Source organism: Netta rufina, assembly GCF_964035555.1.
Source record: "Netta rufina genome assembly, chromosome: 8".
NCBI classification, from domain to species: domain Eukaryota; kingdom Metazoa; phylum Chordata; class Aves; order Anseriformes; family Anatidae; genus Netta; species Netta rufina.
In genome coordinates, this window is record NC_140131.1 from 6186823 (window position 1) to 6207074 (window position 20252).

The window sequence follows — 20252 nt, forward strand, 5'->3', positions numbered from 1 at the left end:
CATACAAAACTTAAGAAAAACATAAACTTTGGAAAAACATATGTTTTTGTAAGTCTGCCTGGTTTGAAGGAATCTGATTTGGCCTTCTTCCTAATACATGCCTTAAATCAATCATGCACTTTTTACTCTTTATTTTTTCATTCAGTTCACAATCAAAATATGACAACAGAATTGTAGATGTGACTGAGATTCCAGTCAGAAAATTCTTATTATTACGAGCCTTTTTCCTCGAGATACTTTAACTGACTTCCAGTCGTGTTATCAATGATCAATAATTTGAGTCGGGAAAGAAACAATTGCCGATGAGGTCTTCCTTCTCAGAAAGGTAAAATAGAATTCAGTTGCAGATAGATAATTTTAAATTACTTTTAAATTTAAATTACTTTTGGTTGATTTCTACATTCTGAGGAGAGTGAATATAGATTTCACTGGTCGTGTTTTCCCTTCCCTGTATTCCCACTTTTGGAATGTGAAAAGTCAAAGTCCAGTCCTAATTTTTAATGAAGATGTAATTAGCATGCTGGAATTTTTGAAAGTCATAATTCATCTTTTTTCTTCAGGATGATTTTCCTTACAAGTTCTGTAACGTAAGGTCTTATTTCTTCAACAGAGACAGTAGAGTCCCAGGCCTTTACAACTTTCCCATTGGGGCCTACCAGGTATTTCCAGAAGTTCCAGGTTGGTTCTTCTCCTGTAGAATCTACAGGGAAGAAAAAACAAAGAAACAAACAAAAAAACATTAGCCTATTGATTACCATCTCAGAGTAAGAAGGAATGTAAAATTAAGAGGGAGTTCAGAGTGAATATTAAGATGAATTTTCTGACATGGAGATTTAACTAGACAGTAGTGCCCTGGAAAATGATGGAAAACTAACAGGGAAACAAAAGGAACGCAAGTTTCACATGATGTGTCTGCAATGACAACCCCACTACAAAAAACAGAAATGAAAGGACATGAAGGGGATTAAGGCAGTGTTGGCTAGCAGAAAGATCTACAATGGACACCTAGAGGGAGGAGTACTTTGGGTAGCCAAAAATAATACTAGCAGCACACCTCTAAATTCAGTGGAACATGGGTAAACATTGTGGTGCTGGCAAGAATAAGAAACAGTATGGTTCTTGCAGAGTACAGCTCATGTAATGCCATGTCATATTGGTCTTTACTATATATCATTCCTGGAAGATACTCCATTCACATTGGATAAAGGTTGTTATTTTAGTTTGGCATTTAAATGGCATTTAGAGCATCCATTCAGTGCCTGAAAAGTAGATCCTTGAGAATATTTTGTTTTACAGTGTATTTTGTTAGCTGTCTGCTGAGAACCAGCAAAACCTCTTCAGGTCTCAGTGCTAGCTATAATGCAGATTAGAGCTGGAAGAACTGTGCAGTAAGGCTCTTTCAATGTTTGGTAAGGAATGAGGAAGGGAGTATTCAAGGTCATCTCTTAGTGCTTGGTTTCGCCTTTTGATTGAAGAAGTAAATTATACAGACGCTTTTCTTCCACTTATCCTCAGCTCTTCACATGACTCTCATAAATCCAACCTGCAGCAGTTGTGTCAGAGGAGACACATTTACTAGATTACAAAGTGGAAAAATTAAGATAAGGGGTTGTATGCATACAGGAGAATATTTCAAGACCTGTATTCCACGTAGAAGTTTATTAGACTAGCCTTACAAGGTGTTTGTTATTGTAGGGTCTTTATCTCTTGAGATCTATTTAAAAGGCTAAACAAATCTGTCATGGATGCATAGACAGAAATCCTGCCTTGTGCAGGAGGATGGACCGGATGACTTTTGAGCTCTCCTGACACTTATGAACTGTAATTCCGTGAACACAGTTATAGGTAACCTTTTTTGATGAGATGGTGTCCTATGTCAGAGGAATTCTGTGCTGGGGAAACAACCCTCCAGTAGCCCAGATTACTCACCAATTAAGTACTTGAAGGCAGGAATTGCACCAGCTCCACTGACTGCGATTTTGCTGAACATAGGAAAGGTGGCACCATAAGTCTTTCGTGCAAAGCTCTCAATTTCTTTATTAGTGTCTGGTTCTTGCTGCCCAAACTGATTGCATGGGAACGCCAGCACGTTGAAATGATAGGGACCAAGGTCTTTCTGTAACTGTTGCAAGGCCTTGTAGTGGCTGTCTGTAAAACCACATTCACTTGCAACGTTGACAACTAAGGACACCTGAAGAACAAGAGAAAAAGAAATGTGCTGCATGTGTCAGTTTTCCAACAGGTAGGCTGGGATGCAGATTATTTTCAGAAAATAAGAATGTCTGCAGAACTGGGACTGAACACTCATATTTGAAACTACATTGAATTGCCAATAGGTAGCCATGAAAATAATCAAGAAACTTAAACTCCCAGTTTACAGAGAACTTGCATGTCTCTGTTCTGCCTTTTGGATAGTTTCTAGGCATATTTAAGAAATGACCATCTGACTGAGGTACTCTGAGCTGCATGAAAAAAATAATTCAAATTAGTGTTTGTTTGTTTTGACTGTCCATTTCTCTGTTGTACAGCATCTGTTGTGCAGCATCTTCCCTTGTGAAGAATTTATTACTCATACAGAACTGGTTGATCCATTTATCATTGCCAGCATAGATATCTTGACCTGGAAGTTAATAGCAGCAATTAGAGGATTTTAGGTTGGTCTATGCCATATGGACTGTAAAATTTCACACCCTGTCTAGAATAAGTCTACTCATTTGTGATGAAATGGCAACATATTTTGCATTAAGGTTTATTGCCTCAGTTACAGATTCTGAGTGGTGAAGAATGTACCCACTCTCCTTTGCAAGAGTTAATCCTGTAGATGACCATCTTTGATGATGTGTGCATCATGTCAGTCAGACAATGCCATCAGGCACTTATCTGCCTGCACAGATGAGGCAGAGAGGAAAATGCCAAACACAGACAAGCATTGTGTGGAAATAGACACACATGTAAGGAGTACATGGTAGAACAGAATGTGCCAAGAATTTGTTGAGGAAATTAAGTGATCTAACCCTGAGCTGATGCATTTTACACAGTTTCTCAAGGCCATGAAGAGCTTCCCGATGTTTTTGAGATATTTTATCCTTTAACTCCTAGAATTTGTTTTTAGACTTACAGGTTTTATTATCGTTATGTATTTTTAAATTTACAACTCATTCTACATAAATTGAGCCCACACTAAAGTTTTCTTGAGAGTGGATTCAAGCTGAATGTTGTAGACCTTTTAGATACGATATGAATTTATTAATAAAAATAGCATTACACCGTTTATAGTGAGATTTCTTTTACATATAACTACATGCTGTTCTTTTTTCAAACCATTCTGTAAGAGCAGTAAGCCAATATTTTTATGCACCCAGAAGATGAATATCAGGCATAGTGCAGAAGAACCATTATGATTTGGGAACCAAATTTCTACCTGGTTTACAGCGTATTCAGTGGGTTTCTACAGATTATACATCAGCCCAGCAGTTGCTTCTTCATTCTTAAATTGAAAAAAAACTTTGAATTCAATTTGGTGTCAGTGGGAGTCAGCAGTGCTGGAGAGCCCAGTGCAGCAGGCTTTCAGGAAAGCCTGAAGCTTGGACACGTTAATTGACCTGATCAGAGTTACACAAGAAGTAGCTGCAGGGCAAGAAAAGAAGTAAAAAAAATCCAACTCCAGTCCTCGTACTCATGTCTGTGACTATTGGCTTTGCTCAATTTAAACTTAGGATTCGAATATTACTATTGTTCCATGTTCCTATGCATCTGTTTTTTATATAAAATATATGAAATATCAATGGAGTACATCAACATAAATTATGTAATATATGAAAAACAAATGAGTAATTGTATATAGCACTTTTAAGGCCAAAACCCCCAGTGGCATATAAAAGCTCATAACCTGGGTAAGGCAGGGATAATAGGGTGATATACCTGAGGGGGTAGGAAGCAGTAAAGAAAAAAGGTAAGGAGAAGCCAGTGTTTATAATTTCTTATGCAAAACATTAGCACTTTGTGTATTTAGCGCATTGTATAAGTATGTGGCAGTATTTAAAATGGTTTCTGAGTGGCACTTTGGTTTTCCCTGGAAGACAGGTAATCTTACAAGGCAGAAATTGCTGTAATCTTCTTTGCGCTGTAGTGTCAAGAGAATGCAATCTAAGCAATCCCTGTGGACTCACATATAAAGTATTATCTGGAGCCATCTAGCTAACCTTCAAAGCATCACATTCATTCAGATTACATTTAGAAGCTCTATTTGAAAGTTTAAATATATGCCGTATAACTTGTTTTTGTTCTTTTCTTTTTCTTTGTTTTTTTTAAAGAGGTAGTGATTTTACAATGCATTTCTGTTGCTGACGGTCAGCATTTCATATAAAATATATGTACTGAATAGAATGATTGCTAAAAACTTTTTCCAAGTTATCTTTTAAGTGTTTCTATCTGGTACCACAAGCGATAAAATGTGGTGATTTGTATTTAATTTTAATTAACAACAGTTACTCTTTTTGTTCTCATTAAGAGACTGTACTTCGACTCCTTACAACTATTAATGGTTGAAATTAAGCTCAGTACTCCTCCTGACTGACTTCTCTCACACCTTAGACTCAGAGAGTGCAAGCCAAGCACACCACCTAGTGTGCAGCACCAACAATTCACCCTGGACCTTTCAAAAACGATTTAATTTAAGCTGAATTCTGCATAAACGGTTGTCTTATCTTTTAACCCTATCCTTTCCTTCCCTTTCCTTAGAAAACCCATTCATTCTAGTACTGAACTCATTTAGTTAACATTGCAAATGCAGTTCTTGGTTTACTTAACGTTTACAGTGTATCACCTTGAGGAAATCCACAGAGATTTAAGAATCTGCTATAAGCTTCAGGTAATCCTTTGTGGATCTTTCAGCAGAGACAGTAGATACTCGGGATTTTAGACCAGGAGTTTCTTAATTGGCCCCTTCTGGCTGACGGGAGGAGAAACTGCGAGGGTCACATTACACCAACTCAGAATTGTTAACTTTAGGGACAAAAATAGCAATAGTCTGTACAGTAATTAAGTATCTATATCCTGTATTTACACACATTCAGTGATACTACATTCCCTGCCTGCAGAGAGCTATGATGCAAAGTGCCTCCCATTACTTTCAATAGTAAAACAATACTTTACATTGTTAAAATGCCTAATGCTTTACATTATTATAGTACCTTTGCTTCAGGATTCCCAAGGCACTGCTCTAGTGTGCTTAATTATGCCTCGGTACATTGTACTCAGCTGTGGTAGGCAGGCAGGTACTATTATATGCAGATGGGTATAAACAAAGCAGGGAACAGTTGACAACTGGGAGTTCTGGCTCCCAGGTAAACCCTATTTTTGGAAAGACTGCTGCTTACTTAGAGCACATCTGAGAGAGGTCATAAAATAAAATAGGGGCTTTCTTGATTTAGGTAGGTGTTCTAGTAAGATGAATATTATCTGAACTCTTTTAATTCTTTTCTAATGACTCATCACTACCCGTCATGTTTAAGGCAGGTGAGTCAACATCACTCTGATAGCCTGGATAAAGTATAGGAGGATGGCCTTCTGGTGTAACAGAGCAAAACAGACAGCTTTTTGATCTATGGCACTTGTGGTATTTTTAAAATTCTATTTTACTAATTATAATGGTCCTCCCTTTCTCTGCTTTCAGGGAGATGTAGTATCATACCTATTTTGTAGCCTGTACCAAACTTTTAGAATTCTGGTAAACGTAATTTCTTATGCCTTCATAAAAAGAGAGTTCTCCCTCAACTCCTTTGATAATTTTGTTAAAGTGGAGGCCAAGTTATGTTTGTGCATATTTACTTCAGGAAAAAAAAAAAAAAAGTTGTGTTTTAAAAATGTTTATTATTTATGAATTGTACGTAGTACATTTCTTATTTACTACATAAGTTGTGGTACTCGTAATTTATATCAAAATGCACTTGACTGGAAATTGAATTAATATCAGTCAGCCTCACTTTTCTTCTGGGTAAGAAAATTTTACCTCTGTGATCTGAGTATGTGCTAATTTGTATCAATAATGAGTTATTGAAGAAAGATCCTGCAAGCCATGAATTGCACTTACTGGTTCTACTCAGCATGGCTCTTGTGTTTTTAGAATTAGCAATTTTTTTTCTTCTCTACTCTGGAAATTTTCTGAGTTTTTCAAATCCCAGTTAGTTTCTTGACTACAAAACAAATAACTATTCAACTAAATCAGTTGAGTGACAGAGTTGAAGAAAATACTTTCGCTACATCTGCTAGAAAGCTTAAGGCTGTTAAATCTGGTTTAGCAATTAGCAGACTATTGTTCCAGGGCTAACTAGTGACTCACTTTCTTTAAAACATCAGCAGCACGTACATAGTACTTATATATTATTTGCATTCTTTTAATTGTTTTAAAATAGTGTGATAAGCCTACATCTTAGCATTATCTATCTAACCACAGATTGAAGCAAGTTTATTTTAAGAAATAAATGGGAGCTTTAATTAACCTTTGTTTACCTTAATAATGAGCTCTGACAGTGTAATGACAGAAAGGGGGTGTTTTACTGTTCTAAATTAGCTACAAATTCTGATGTGCATTCTCAAACAGCAGCTGGACTGAACGTTGATAGGCTCTCTGAATGCAAATCTCTTTGTTCCATACAGAAGCTGGTCATCCCTTTTTTGAAATGAACTATTCCATATAGCCTAGCAGAGACCAAGGAGGATGGCGTTACCTTTGCCAAGGTATGGCTCTAGAGCTCTCCCTTATGAAACCAGTCACCCATCAAGGACAGGCTGCTGTCAGTGCCAGTGGAGATGCAGATGCACACCTCTAATCTGTTATGAGACACAACAGCAGGCTCTGCAGCTTGTTAGGGAGCGGGTAAACACCCACAGATCTCTGTGGAGTGGCTGGAAGAAATTCCTCTGAGTTTCCCTTTTACTCCTCTCCATGTGGATTCTGGCCCTAAAGTAAAACTGCAGGTGGTATTTGCTTATTCAGACAGATTTGCAGATGACCTGCAGACAAAACACACCACACTGACAGGTTTTATTGACAGAGCCTTTGGAAGGAACTCCTTAAAGGGGGTGGGGGGGCAAATATTGCTTCACATTAGATTTTTTTTTTTTTTCAGTATAGGTATTTAGGTGTGCATTAGACCAATTCTGCCCTATCCACTAACTAAATTGCAAATGCCAGAGGAGGAAGAGGACTTTGACCAGATAAGAGGCTCTCATTTGATTCAAATCCACGAGTATTCCCCTTTCTGCTTAGCTCAGGAAAATGTACCTATCCCATGGGCCTTCTCTCATCTTCCTGCAAATGCTTGTGACCCATCGTTGTGGAGCAGTAAGCTCAATAACCTCAGTGAGGTACCCGAGGAGAGTGAAAAGGATGGTGAAAACACAAAGCTGAGGCTAAAGGTGAAAGTGAGTAGTGGCGCCTGCCCTTCTGGGTAGCAGCTAAGCACTTGGAGCACCTGGCTGTATCACTTAAGATGTGGCACTTGACTGCTAAGTGTGGAGGCTGATGTTTTTAGTTTCTGGAATTTGTGAACCTGGCTACAAGAACTTTATAGTGTTATGTCCCCCTCCTTGGGCTAACCTCCCTCTTCTCTCTTCCACGGGGACTAAGCATCTTTCTTAGATTGTCAAACCACTAAAAAAAAAAAAAATCAAATTACATTCAGGGCAATTGTTTTTAAACTGGTAAGCTCTGCCTAGAACTCCTTAACGTAATATATAAATGAAATTTAGAAGACATCATAAAATAATGTGCATCTTCTTGCCCTTCTTCATATTGTTCTCTGTCATTCTAAAATCAACAAATGGAATAGGAGGATGTTGCTACAGTTTTACTGTGCACCAATACTAAAATACTTATTTTATCAATAAATCACTTTTTTATCACTTTTTTTTTTTTTACTAATGATGGCAAAATGTGTTAAGTCCACTAACCACTGGTTAAATCCCTTTGTAAACGCAGAACTTCAAAAAGAGATGGAATTCAGGGAAAAATAATCTACTGAAAGTCATGCAGTAAAAAGGCAGAAAAAAACTCCAAAAGTAAGCTGTACAAAGGTGCAAACTTCCTGTGCTTCTAGTTTAATAGCTGCAATCCAGTGCAATTCATCTTGCTGCACGAAGGACAGGCACAGAGGCATTCCTTGCCTGCCACGTATACAGGGAGCAGCCTGCAGAAGGAAAAGACTCGCCACACACAGGGGTTAGACTTGCAAACGTTTTATTTACAGTGCAAAGACCTACGGAGCGCTATCAAAGCAAGCTTACAGGCAACACTCCAGATCAGTTAAAGAAGAGTCGTAAATACAGATCTATCTGCATGCATGCACCGAGTTAATAATGAACAATCTCTTCTCCCGCACTTGGTTTCCGCAGACATGCAAGGACTGGCTGCTAGCGCCCCAGAGCTGCCCACCGCCGTGCAGACTTACCGAGCCCCTGTACTTCTCCAGAGAGACTAGCTTGCCCCTGATGTTTACAACTTTGAAAGTGTAAAAATCAGTCTCTTTCTGCTGCGTAGCGGAAAATGCTAAGAGCAGGAGTGCTGCAATTGCAAGGAGCATGGCTAGAGGGATGAGAAAAACTTTGGGGAAGGAAGAGGACGGCTTGTGCTCCACACTGCCCTCAGGATCTAGCATGCTGCACGACCGCGCTGCAGAGACACTTGCCACAATAGCAAAACCCTGCCGGAAAGAAGGGACTGCTGCAAACGGAGCTTTTGCAACAGTCTGGCTCCTGCAGAGGTTTAGTAGAAGCTGTGTTAACATGCAAAACCTCAGGGGCATGTATTTATGGAGGATTCAAATAGGCTAAACCAGAGTGTTTCATTGTGGTAGTGGTGTGTTAAGGGAGGCCGTTTATGGGTACAACACCTACTTCTTTCTGCTTGAGAATAGCAACGCTGTGTCTGTGGGATGCCAGATCCAGAGGCTGGCTTTAACCATGTCCTAGGGAAATAAGGGATAGAGGTTTATGATTTTTGATGGAGCTGCAAGTGCATTACTTTTTTTTTTTTAGTATCCTGACTATAGCATCTAGTAACTATGATGTAATGTCAAAGGATACCGGTGGCTTGGTTGCTAATGGTTACAGCTGCGAGTGCTCAGAGCAAGAGTCCCAGCATACAGTCGGCAAAAACTGAGAATTACAGACATGCCACGCACAATATCACGTGCAATGGAGCACTGTTTGTCAGGCCTTCAGGAACTTCTCCTCTGTGAGCACTTGGTTTGTGACAAGTGACAGGGTGATCTAGGAGAAAGCACATTACCAAGGAGGTTTCACGTGAGAAAGAAGCATTAAGCATTGGGAACTAAATTTGGTACCAAAGCTTTCAGTTTTCAGAGCCATGCCACTGCCTCAGGATCAGTGCACTAATGCCCTCCTTGGGTTGTCTGCATGAAAAACCAGCCATTTCTATCATTTGCTACTGTGCCTGCAGGAAGAAAAGGATTTGTATGTACAAGATAACAACAATAGAAAGCATTTGATGGTCATTGATTATTTTTTTTTTCTTGGACTAAGAAACTGGCCGTCCATGCCTCTGACTGATACTTCTTGGCAAAGAAGAGCAAAATGCAGAGATTTACAGAAAACAATTAAGTAGCATATCCAAGGCATATTGGAAATCCATCTTTTGAAGAGCAAGTTTTATTTCTTAATCTTACTGTGTGATTTTTCTTTTTTAACTGGAAGTTCTGGTAGATTGTTGGCAGCTTGATTAAATTTGGTTAGGTAATTCAAGCATAAGTGGCATTACTGAAAGTGCAGAAGCCATGTGTAACTAGTTCAAACATTAAACGACAGGTTTTCAATATTTCAGATTGAGCATGTTTTTATGTATTTCAGCTTCGGTAGACATCTAACATCAAGAAATCATGCAATATTCTACATGGATGAAAAATCTTCTACCGTGCTGCCTATGGGGAAGATACCCAGTGCTAAGAAGCTGAAGTTCTCATCTCCACAGGTAAATGCCATTTCCTGTATACTTTTCTGCCTGTAATATTGACCAAGAACTAAGTATGATTTCTTCACTTTATAAATAAAACATCTAAGAAGCTTTAAAGAGTTTCTTAACACACATCTGGAGATAGAGAATGGGGCTTTTATATACTCCGTACTTTTAAATAAATAAATACAAGTGAATTCTAAAAATAATCAAATTAGTCCAACAATTAAAATAATGTAACTTGCTTATCTTTTTTTTTCTTTTTTTTCTTTTTTTTTTTTTTTGCCAGAAAATTAAAAATAAATCTACAATACACTTCTGCATTATTTTTAGGTATAATGATATAGTAGTTTTGGTATGGAGCTACAAATAAGGCATCACTCTGCAACATGAGACAAGCGAGGTTTTGCTCTGGATAGGGACTTCATAAATTCTGCTTCCAACAGTTTCATGTTTATTGTCTCTGATTCCTAGACAAAACTCACTTGCTTTTAGAATTACATTTTCCTCCTACAAACTCAGCCCAGAATCTGAATGCTTTTGATCACTGTCACTGAATTAGGAATTCTTTAAATAATGGCCAGCTGGCAGTGGAATTCAGCTTCCTCTTTTACTGCCATGTTTCTATACTACTCCCTGCAATAAAACATTCAACATCAGCAAAGAAAGCAGAATTGTTTCTGAAAAAACACAGCAACTATGTCAACGACCATTGGTTTTCTGGCGGTTCAAGTTTTCAGAGCCAAAATGCTCTAACATGTTCAATTAAAGTCTATCCAACAGTTTGAACTAAATTGTTGAAAGAATCTGATACATTCTAATAAATTTCAGCTTGCAGGAAAAATGCCATTCAAGCTAACAAACTGGTGTCTGTTTGCTCAGTAGCATGTCTAAATATCGATCTAGGATGACAATATCCAGTGGCAAGTATAATTTAGTTACTTTTGCAATTTACTCTTTGGCCTACTAAACCTAATAAAAATATTTGTCAAATAGGACTGGATTGAAACCACCACCCAGCTAACCTCAGCTGATCACCAAACAGCACTGAAGCACTTCAATTTTTGTCGCTGCTGATTTTGACAGGATTAGGCCCATGTTTCTAAAGGCAAAAGCTCTGCGCAACTTCCCATTAGCAATACCCTGAGGTACCCATTCCTCGTTTTGTAAAACTTGAACTTCAAGTGAACCATGAGAAAGCAGATTAGCTCTGAGGATTGCACTGAACTGACAATACATTTCAAAGGTTTATTCCACCAGCATTTGCAGCATCCACTATTACAGATTTTGCAACTTTTACCTACACAGACTCCCTGAGGTAGTGTTTCCAGCACTGTTATTCACATTGTTTTGAGTAACTTCCTTTCAATCTCTTCAGTAGCTCAACAGCAATCTTTTATGCCCCTTGTTTTTCTGGACAGGCCTCCTTACCCTGGGCTAGGAGGTGCCAGCAACATGACATTTCCCTGCCAAGAAGGGGTAGTGCTGTACTGCATCACTGAGAGATTTGCCTTACGTAAACACTTGCCAATTTCTTTAGGTCACCCCCCAGCACTGCCAAGAGCTGGGCACGCCAGCTCTTCTCCCCTGAGACCTGCGCGAGTGCCAGCAGACACGCTGGCCAAGCCGCTGTCCCTAGCTGCAGCTGGGGCCAGCTTCGCAGCCAAGGTCAGGGAGCGTTTCCCTCAGTGTGTCCCGTGTTAGGGAAGGGCCCTGGTAGGTTCAGGGTGTCCTGCAGCTTGTTTACCACAGGCTGCTTTGTGTGGAGCACACCAGCCCTCCTGCAGCATGCAGAGCAGGCGAAGGGGCAAGAAAACCCCCCAGGCTCGGGCTGTGGTGGGGGGCAGACCCTCAAGGAGCCACCACAGCGGATGAACAAGCCAGAAGCCGGCTCTACGGGGCATGGGGGGGGGGGGGGCGGGCATTCCCTCACGGCTTGTGAAAAAAAAAAAGGGGGGAAAAATGAGGGGAAAAAATGGAGCAGCTGATTCCCTCAGCCCCCTGCTGCAGCACCGCGGGAAGGCGGGGGGAAGGCGGCAAGGGGGGCGCTCCCCCAAACCGAGGGAGCCCCGGGGAAGACCCGACGGGCTGAGGGAGGCTGAAGCGAGCCGAGCCGGGACAAAGAGAGCCCAGCCGGGCCAAGGGGAGCCGGGACGGGCTAAGGGGAGCCGGGCCGGGGCGAGCCGCCCGCCCCCGGGGCTCTCCCTCCCGCCCTGCCCCACAATGCAGCGCGCGGCGCGGCTGACATGGCGGCCGGGCCGGACTGAGCCGCTGCCGTCGGGGCCTCCAGCAGCCGGAGCCGGGCATGGGGGGGGCGCAGCCCCGGCACCCTTAGGGCCGCAGCCAGGTACCGGGCCCCGGGGGGCCGGGAGGGGGCTCCCCCCGACGGGGTGAGGGCGGCTGGGCGCGCTCTGCCCTCTCCCCTTTCCCCTCTCTCCCCCCCGTGCGCGGCGGGGCGAGGCGGGCTCGGGGGGCTCGGTGCCCGCGGAGCCCCCGGCCTCAGCCCGCACGGCCCCGGCCCCGCCGCCCGCCGGAGCCTCGCAGCCCTGGGGCCGGGCGCTGAGAGGCTGCGAGGGGGGGTCCCGGGCCAGCCTCGCCCGCCGGGCCCCCGTCCAGCCCGGCCGTGGCCCCTTTTGCTCGCCCAGGGGAGAGGTTCGGGGTTGTGGGGGGTCGTGGGGTGCCCGCAGCGCGTCCCCCCGTTGGGCTGTGGCTCCTTTGTGGGCTCGTCTCGGGTGCGGGGCTCCGGCTCCCTCAGATGTGCCAGTTGGCTCCATGTGTCACAGCCCCCGAGGCCTTCTTGCTGCTCAGGTTGTTCCTGGGAATAGCGACGGGGATGAGCGGTGAGGGCGCAGAGGAACAATGTGATCAGGTTCAGGCTGAGGTATTAGGGAGGGACTGGTATGCGAAACAATAGTTTTATCTGCGCGGGGATCCATTAATTCTTTTTGTTTTTCACGCCACCTCCACGTCACTTTGCTTCGTGAATGCCTTGCCCTGCCTTTGAGGGTCATTGCATCTGCTTGGAAATAGAGGATACATGATGTTTTTGTTTGACTTATGTTCCCGGCTCGGGTAGGTGCTTTTGGATAGTCTGACCCCGGGTAGTTATGACATAATTATTTCCGAGACAAGAAAAGTAACCCAGAGGTGGAAATATGACTTAATTACAGTACCTGACAGAAGAAGCTATATTAGGAGTGAGAGGTCTCCTTTTCAACCATTAGTTATGTAGCGAGCTTTTTTCTACCTGACCTTAGTGATAATCGCTTCATAAAATTATTCTTAGGATGAAATTGCAGTTTCCCAGAGCATACGTGTTGGGATATGATCACAGAGGATACATAGAGAGGGATCAGAAAGTTCTTTCTGTGTTCTGTCCTTGCACAGACAACAGCAGGGACTTTGTCTCCTTCCCACCTAGCACAGGAACAGAAACTGCCAGGTGCCACGGGGCACCTGCACCGTACAGAGGGTATTTGCCTGGTTCTTCCTCTGAAGGGAATTGTTGCTGCAGGGACAAAGGGGAGAAGGATTTCCCTGTGCCCTACTTGAAAGCAAGATATCCCTTGGGAGCTCTTCTTAAATTTCTTGTCGATCTGCCTGTCGTGGTTTTGGTTTGTATATTCGTATTGGTAGGTAGTTCAAAATTTTGCCCAGCTGAGAGTATATCCTGCTTTCTAGTTGTGCTTGCTTTTACATTTTATGAAGTGTTTTTACTAGATCAACTTTAATTATTGTCCCCATCTTGATGAGGTAACGCAATATTGGTATGGAGTATTTATTTTTTTCATGGAAGGACAGATCTTGCGTTTTGCTTATTGGATTAATTTGCAGCATGGAAGCCATCCAGGGGAAGTCAACGTTTCTGATGCTTTTGGCGCATTATCAAACAGCATACAATAATAATCACAAGTTGTTTAATTGTACGTAAGTGATAGATCAGTAACTCTTTTAACACAGAAGTACTGAAAATACATTGCCTGAGTTTAGTAACAATGCATACAAATCTCATTTTTGCTTTTGAACAGTGCTGCATACACAGATGTATATGTACCTGCACTGTACCCTTTGTTCTGATGTTTTAGTAAATCTTTGGAAAAAAAACAATGCATCACATGTTACTAGATTACTTAATTTTTATTTCTGCTGCTGTGTGAAAGAAATTTTGCCAACAAGAAGTAACTTTCAGATTTCAGTTTTTGGTGTCGGCAAAACATGACTTGGGAGTCTGGAATCAGTTTAGTGGTACGAACGGTTGTGAATCAATCCATGTGCCAACTATATGAGTGTATTTTTGACAACTTTTCAAAAGTAACAATTTCCAGCATATTTCTTTCAGAAGTGAAAGTGCTGGATCCTAGTAAAGCCGGCGTAAGGATGCTGGTGGTGACAGATCCGTTTGCTTTGGCTGTGGTTTGTGAACTAGTTTGCAGCTGGTACAAAGCAGTGCAAAGGATGGCCTCCTAAAGGATTAGGGTTTGGGTGGAAGGATCACTGTTAATACAAGATCCAGATAAAGTTCTATGCCAAAAATACACGCTGTTGTATTTTTATTGAGCACAAACAGCAAGTAGAAACAGCAGTTTAAGAACAAGATGGATACATAGAGTTTAAATATGTAGCTGCTATTTAAGCCAGCTTCATGATCAGTTCAGGCCTCCAGAAGCTATGTTAGCCTCTCAAAGACCTTATGCTTATGTAGTGCTGTATTGTGTTTTTTTTTCCTTTTTCCTTTTTTTTTTTTTTTCTTCTTTTCTTCTCCAGCCTCCTACCCTGTATTGGTACAAATGTTGTGTTTGTTCTTAAAAGTTAGAGCTAACTTGGATCAGTTTCCTGATCTGGTTACAGCATGTACCTTGCAACACAGAGCAACATTTGAGGCAGGTGGTACCCCTGTTTTTGGCTGCAGTGCTTAAGCCGATTGCGAAACTATGGTGTTTTTCAAAAGTTTAAACGACTAGTACAGTAAAATTGGGGTCAGACCCAAAGCTCAATGAGGCATTAGGTATCTTTATATGAAATACAGAGGGAAGGGAAGACGCAGTAAAGTAGTTACACAGCTGGTGGGACGGAGGGAGGGTGGCTTTCCTCTGTTTAGAGTGGGATTTGTCAGCAGTGGTAGGTTCAGAAATTAGTCCTTGGCATTTGCTGGTCGGTGACACACCTCTTTTATGCCTTCCCAGTCAGTCCGACCAGCTTGTAGGAAACACAACGGCTGTCAATGCAAATAGGAGCTAACCTGTATCAAGCACATTCTGTATGGATTTCCTGTCGTGCATATCTGCTTGTTTAAGGGCTTAATTGTGGGATAGTTATACCTAGATAAATTAATGCTAAGCTTTGCATAAAGCAAGGCCCTTCCTGTTACTTCGGTTACAAATGGTTCTTGCCTAATTCAGATACAACCTCATTACAGTTTTATATCCGAAGTTGTTTATCTAATGAATCCTTCTTAGAAGTTTTTAATCCTCCACACTCATGTTTAACATCACAGCTTCCTACTTGATTATGTGTCTTTGCTAGGGCCAGAGTGCTGGCTTGCTGTGTCCCTGTTTGTTTTTTTTTTTCTTTTTTTTTTTTTTTTGTGTGTTTAATTTTACGTGCGTGGCACTGGCTTCCTTCTCGATAGATTTTCAAAGTATTATACTTATTAGCTTAAATCCTGTCGCTTCTAGAAACAGGAAGGTGAGACACGGTATAGCACTTACATGCTTGTTACTAAGAATACCTATGGGTTTACTGCTGGTGGAGCCTGAGGCGCTTTAGTGGCCAGTAATCTCTGATAGTTTTAGTTTTAAGTAGTTTGGAAAAACACCAGGGACTGATAACAGTTTGTGCTAAGTTACGGGTAGCTTATCATAAAGCAAACATAAACATATTTTTTTAAGCAATTGGCACAGGACAAGGGAGAAGCTTGAATTGAAGCTTGTGTAAGTTCTCAGATGCAAAAAGGGGCCTGAGGCTATAACCAGTCCCGAAAAGAGGCTCTCCCTCTCCCCTGAGCAGATAGGGCTGTGTGGAGAAGGAGACATTACCTGGGATGCAACATGAGCAGAGCGCACAAGAAAGCCTTCCCTTTTGTTTCTGGCTGTTGCCTTTGTTTGTTGAATTTCATTTTATTTTGTTTGGAGGTTCAGCTGGGCTGTATTGGAAATCTGCCTGGGGAGGCTGAGGTTTATCAGCCCCCTTGCTGCTGGGTGGCAGGGAGGTTGGAGCTGAAGGGACGGTCTAATGGGACAGATTAAAGCAGGACTCGGATAAAAAGACAGGTCCCTCTATCTGTAGGGAGTGAATACTTTACAGAAGGAGGGTGATAACAGTTGTGTTTATAGTACTTTCTCTCTTAATATTTAATCTAGTTGTTCCCGAGGAATCAAAACTTACGAGGCTGCTCAGTTTCCCTTTAGTTGCTCTTCTGCACTCTCGGAGATGTTTTTGGATGTTTTAGTCAGTTGGGACCGAATTTTAGAACAGGCTTAAAATAATGTCAAAAAAAAAAATTGCTGAGTTCCTGTATGTTTTCTGGGAAAAATGATGTCTCACTAGAGGAGGGATCTTTGCATTTCCTCTTAGGGAGAAGCAAAGGACCAGACAGCATGGGTGTTCCCTGAGCTGCAGCACATCTCCACCTGCCCAAAGGACCGTGATGTGACAGGGAAGCACAAAAATGAGAGGATAGGAAACCAGGCATCTTTAGTTCAGCTTCTAAGAATGGCCTGGGTTGGAAGGGACCTTAAAGATCTAACAAGGAAATGATTAAAACAGAAATGCTTTGCGAAAGAGCTTCCTGTCACAGCTCAGCATGCAAGAGCTCAGTTTCGCTTGGTCTTCACCTTTGATAAGGCTGTGGCAAAATCTGACCCAAGATGTGGGGTTTTTAAAGGAATTAAATACAGTTGAACAACTTGGGATGAAGGAGTAACAGGGCAAATGGGTCGAAGTATCTTACTGAAAATGGGTTTTGTGTTGTTTTTTTGTTCGTCTTGTTTTGGAAGCGTTACCGTGAATTTTTGCAATTCAAATGCAGGATTTTCTAATGGTAGTCTGAGGGAACGAGGAAACAAAAGAATCTGGCAGAAATGAAAGTGAAACAATCTCGCTCCTTCATTTTGTGAGCCTGAAATTAATTTTACGATGGAGAAACCTAAGCCGATTTCAAACATTTTAAACATCGATTGTTGTAGGTGTGTATAGATTTAATCGTTTTCCAGAATTTGAGGTCGGATGGTGTGTTGTCTGACCTCGAGCTGCTGTATTCCAGCCAGATGATTTTTCTTCAGAGTGCCAAGAACTGAGCTAGATTTCAGAGGAGTAACTGGCACTGTGCATTCAGAGAAAAAAAAGGGAAACCGAATCCCCTGTAACACCAGGACATTGAGGAATAAGCTGAAATGATTTCAACAAGTGAATCCTTCCCCACATTGCAGATGAAAAACTCTGCTTTTGTTGCCAACCTGCCTGGGAGAAAATCCTGTTTTCATTCCAGGTCTGGCAATTGGTATGGGCCTGAGCTTGTGAATAAGACGTGCCATCCAGGTTTCTAAAAAGACGCCACCTCAGCAGTGATTCACTCTGCTCCAGCGTTGTGTTTCCAACCGTGTTATTCCTTTTGGAGGCACTCCTTTCTCTCCTCCTCCCTCTCTGATACCTGGATGCCAGGTACCTGGCAGAGGAGGAAGCCTCCTTTTTAGGCTGTCTTGCGTTTAGTAGTTATCTCTATTTTCTTTTTAGTGTTGATGTTTTGTTATTTGATTCATATTGTAGTTCTTTGTTTGCTGGGTAGCGAGGTTGATATTGAGTGTGTTAAAGCAGTTTAGATTATTTTTAATTTGCTAAATCACTTCAGTATTAATAATAATAATAAAATAAATATTAAATTATTGCACGTGCATTTAAGATTCGAATTTTATGTGGAACTCTTATTTTTTTGTTACGATCTTGACTAAATTGTGTAAGTGATCTTTATTTTTATTTCTTTGGTATAAAGAATAGCTCTGTGTTTTTTTTAACCTTAACTACTTGCATTTGATTATACTCGCTCTCTTAACGTGTAACTGTGTTATAGTATTCAATTTCTTGCTGAGTTATAAAGATAGTTTTAAACGTGGCAGGAAAAATCTAAGGAAACTGCTAATAGAAAGTATGTCACGTTTGTGCATTTGATTAGAGCTTATATATTCTTCGTGTAACTATATCGTATTGAATGGATGAGATCAAACTGAGTTCAGAGTAGTTTTTGTGCATTTTTTTTAAGCCTTCTTTTACAATCTGAACTTAACAATTTGTCATAGAAGAAGCAGAGCTAAATGAAGCTCTCCTTTTGCTCCAATGCCACGTTTTTATGGTAACTTCAAGCTGGCCCTCCTGCCAAGAGTTGTTGTTGCAGGGCACTTGTGCTGCTTTGCTGTTCCCCCCTGCTGCTGCTGCTCCTCCCCGGTGCCAGCGTGAAGTCCAGCTGGACTGGGCTGCAGAAGCGCTTGAGGGAGCACCGGAGGATTGGGAGTAAGGAGCTGGGGCTGGAAAAAAAGGCTTCTTGCTCCCATCAGGGCTGGTGCCAACCTACAGCGAATGCAGAAGCGTGGCCTGGGTGTGCTATAGTCCAGGGTCAAATGGTGGCATGTGTGTCAGAAATGAAAGTGGAACTGCTCTCTGCCTTCCTTCCCCATGCTCCCCACCCCAAAAATGAGCAACTAAAGCATAAGGAGGAATTCAGAATTTGAAATCTTTGCCTGCATTTTCTTTTGTTTCCATTAAAAAAAAAATCTTTGCAGGAGAGCAGCGGATTGTTGGCAGGTAGCAGTGTGCTGCATGTAGCTGTGACATCTATAGGTGATGGAGCAATGCTTCCAACAGGTGGCCAGGCACACGAGGACATTGAGCCCACCCGTGCCCTTCTCCCTGAGTGACTCTGGTATGGGTGGGCCATCGTTTCTGGTGCTGGGCTAATAAGAATTGCAATGGGAAAGGCCAGCTGCAATCCAAAGGCAAATACTGCTTAATATTCTGGATTTTTTGTCTAGAAGCGTGAGCTGGGTGTAATCAGTGTTTGATAGAGAACAGTTGTAATATTAAATACATGACTTTGTGACCTAAAATGCCTAGCTGCTGGAATGGATGTACTAGTATAGGTTTTTTGTTCTCTTTCAAGATTTCTTATTAAACACTCTGATGCTGTCATTAACTGCATAACAATTCTTGGTGTTGCTTTTGGTTTTGTTTTTAATTTTTCTGAAACATAATGCATATTTTTGGTGATATTAACAGAGGCTTAAGTTATCCATTTTTAGTATGTGGTTTGCATCCAGAAGTATTTCCTGGCTTGCATCTCTTTAAAGTGAGAGAGAGAGTAACTGCATTATATAGCCTGAAAAAATAAATAAATTACTGTCCTTTATATTGATGATATTCAGAAAAATTAGATTTTTAACAGACATTTTAATCTGATCCATTTGTTTTTTTCCTTTTTTAAGTACAGAAGTACGTTGTGTTACTCCTAATTGTTGTAATCCATGGATTTTTTTTTTGTTATTCCTTCACTAAATGATAAGCTACTTATTTGGATAGTTTCTCTAAAACCCAGAAATTTCCATGGATCACGCTTTTAACTACTAAGTATGTAGGTGGACAGGAAAGAGAGAAACTGTGCTCCAGAATTCCAAATCTTGCTATAGCTCTACAACATTGATTTTATTTTGTGTCTAATTCGTCGTTCTCCTTTTTTATTGCTATCTCAAGGTTGTGTTTTTTTTTTTTTTTGTTTTTGTTTTTTAAAGAATCCAGGCTTTTGCTACAGATTATTTTTCTTCATTTTCTACATAAGTGAGTGTAATTCCTTAAAAACAGGTTCCATTATTCGTGCTCAGCTTCCCGTTGTAACACTAATCTTTGAGTTGTCTCCAAAATAAAAATCAGATGATATACCACTTAAAGGACAGAGGTTTAGATAAGTCAAGGTAATCTGCAGCTAAACAAAATACCTCCTGCTTCTGTTTTTTTTTTTTTTTTTTTTTTTTTTTTGACTAATGAAAATCTTACTTAATTGGTGGCAATTAACATGTGAGAATTATATGTGTTAAATGTTGTGCTTAAGTATCTGTGGATGTAGGTGGCAGGTCAGATGTCAGATTTATTCCCAATAGTTTGAGTTATATCACTAAATATTTTTTCAGTTAAGAAAATGGAGCTTGTATGCTGGAAACTGAATTAGCTTTCTTGAGCAGTGTGTTTTGTTGTGTGGTATTTTTTTTAGATGTGTTATATTCTTTTCAAATTTTCAGTGTAG

The 20252-nt window shown here is 41.1% G+C and overlaps 2 protein-coding genes across 4 annotated transcripts in view; one reads left to right on the forward strand and one right to left on the reverse strand.

Annotated features, from left to right (window-relative positions):
* Positions 1-536: 536 nt before the first annotated feature.
* GPX7 (glutathione peroxidase 7) lies at positions 537-8657 on the reverse strand (the record flags this gene model as incomplete). The annotated part of the gene is made up of 3 exons (XM_084290683.1): positions 537-700; positions 1930-2191; positions 8451-8657. 3 exons carry the CDS (start codon positions 8655-8657, stop codon positions 537-539), a joined length of 633 nt encoding a protein of 210 aa, XP_084146809.1.
* Positions 8658-12201: 3544 nt separating this feature from the next.
* Positions 12202-20252, forward strand: part of TUT4 (terminal uridylyl transferase 4) — a 43734-nt gene continuing 35683 nt past the window's right edge. For all 3 annotated transcript variants that reach the window (XM_084291345.1, XM_084291346.1, XM_084291347.1), the window contains exon 1: positions 12202-12317. The gene's annotated coding sequence lies outside the window, so the exon portion shown is untranslated. The remainder of the gene's footprint in view (positions 12318-20252) is intronic.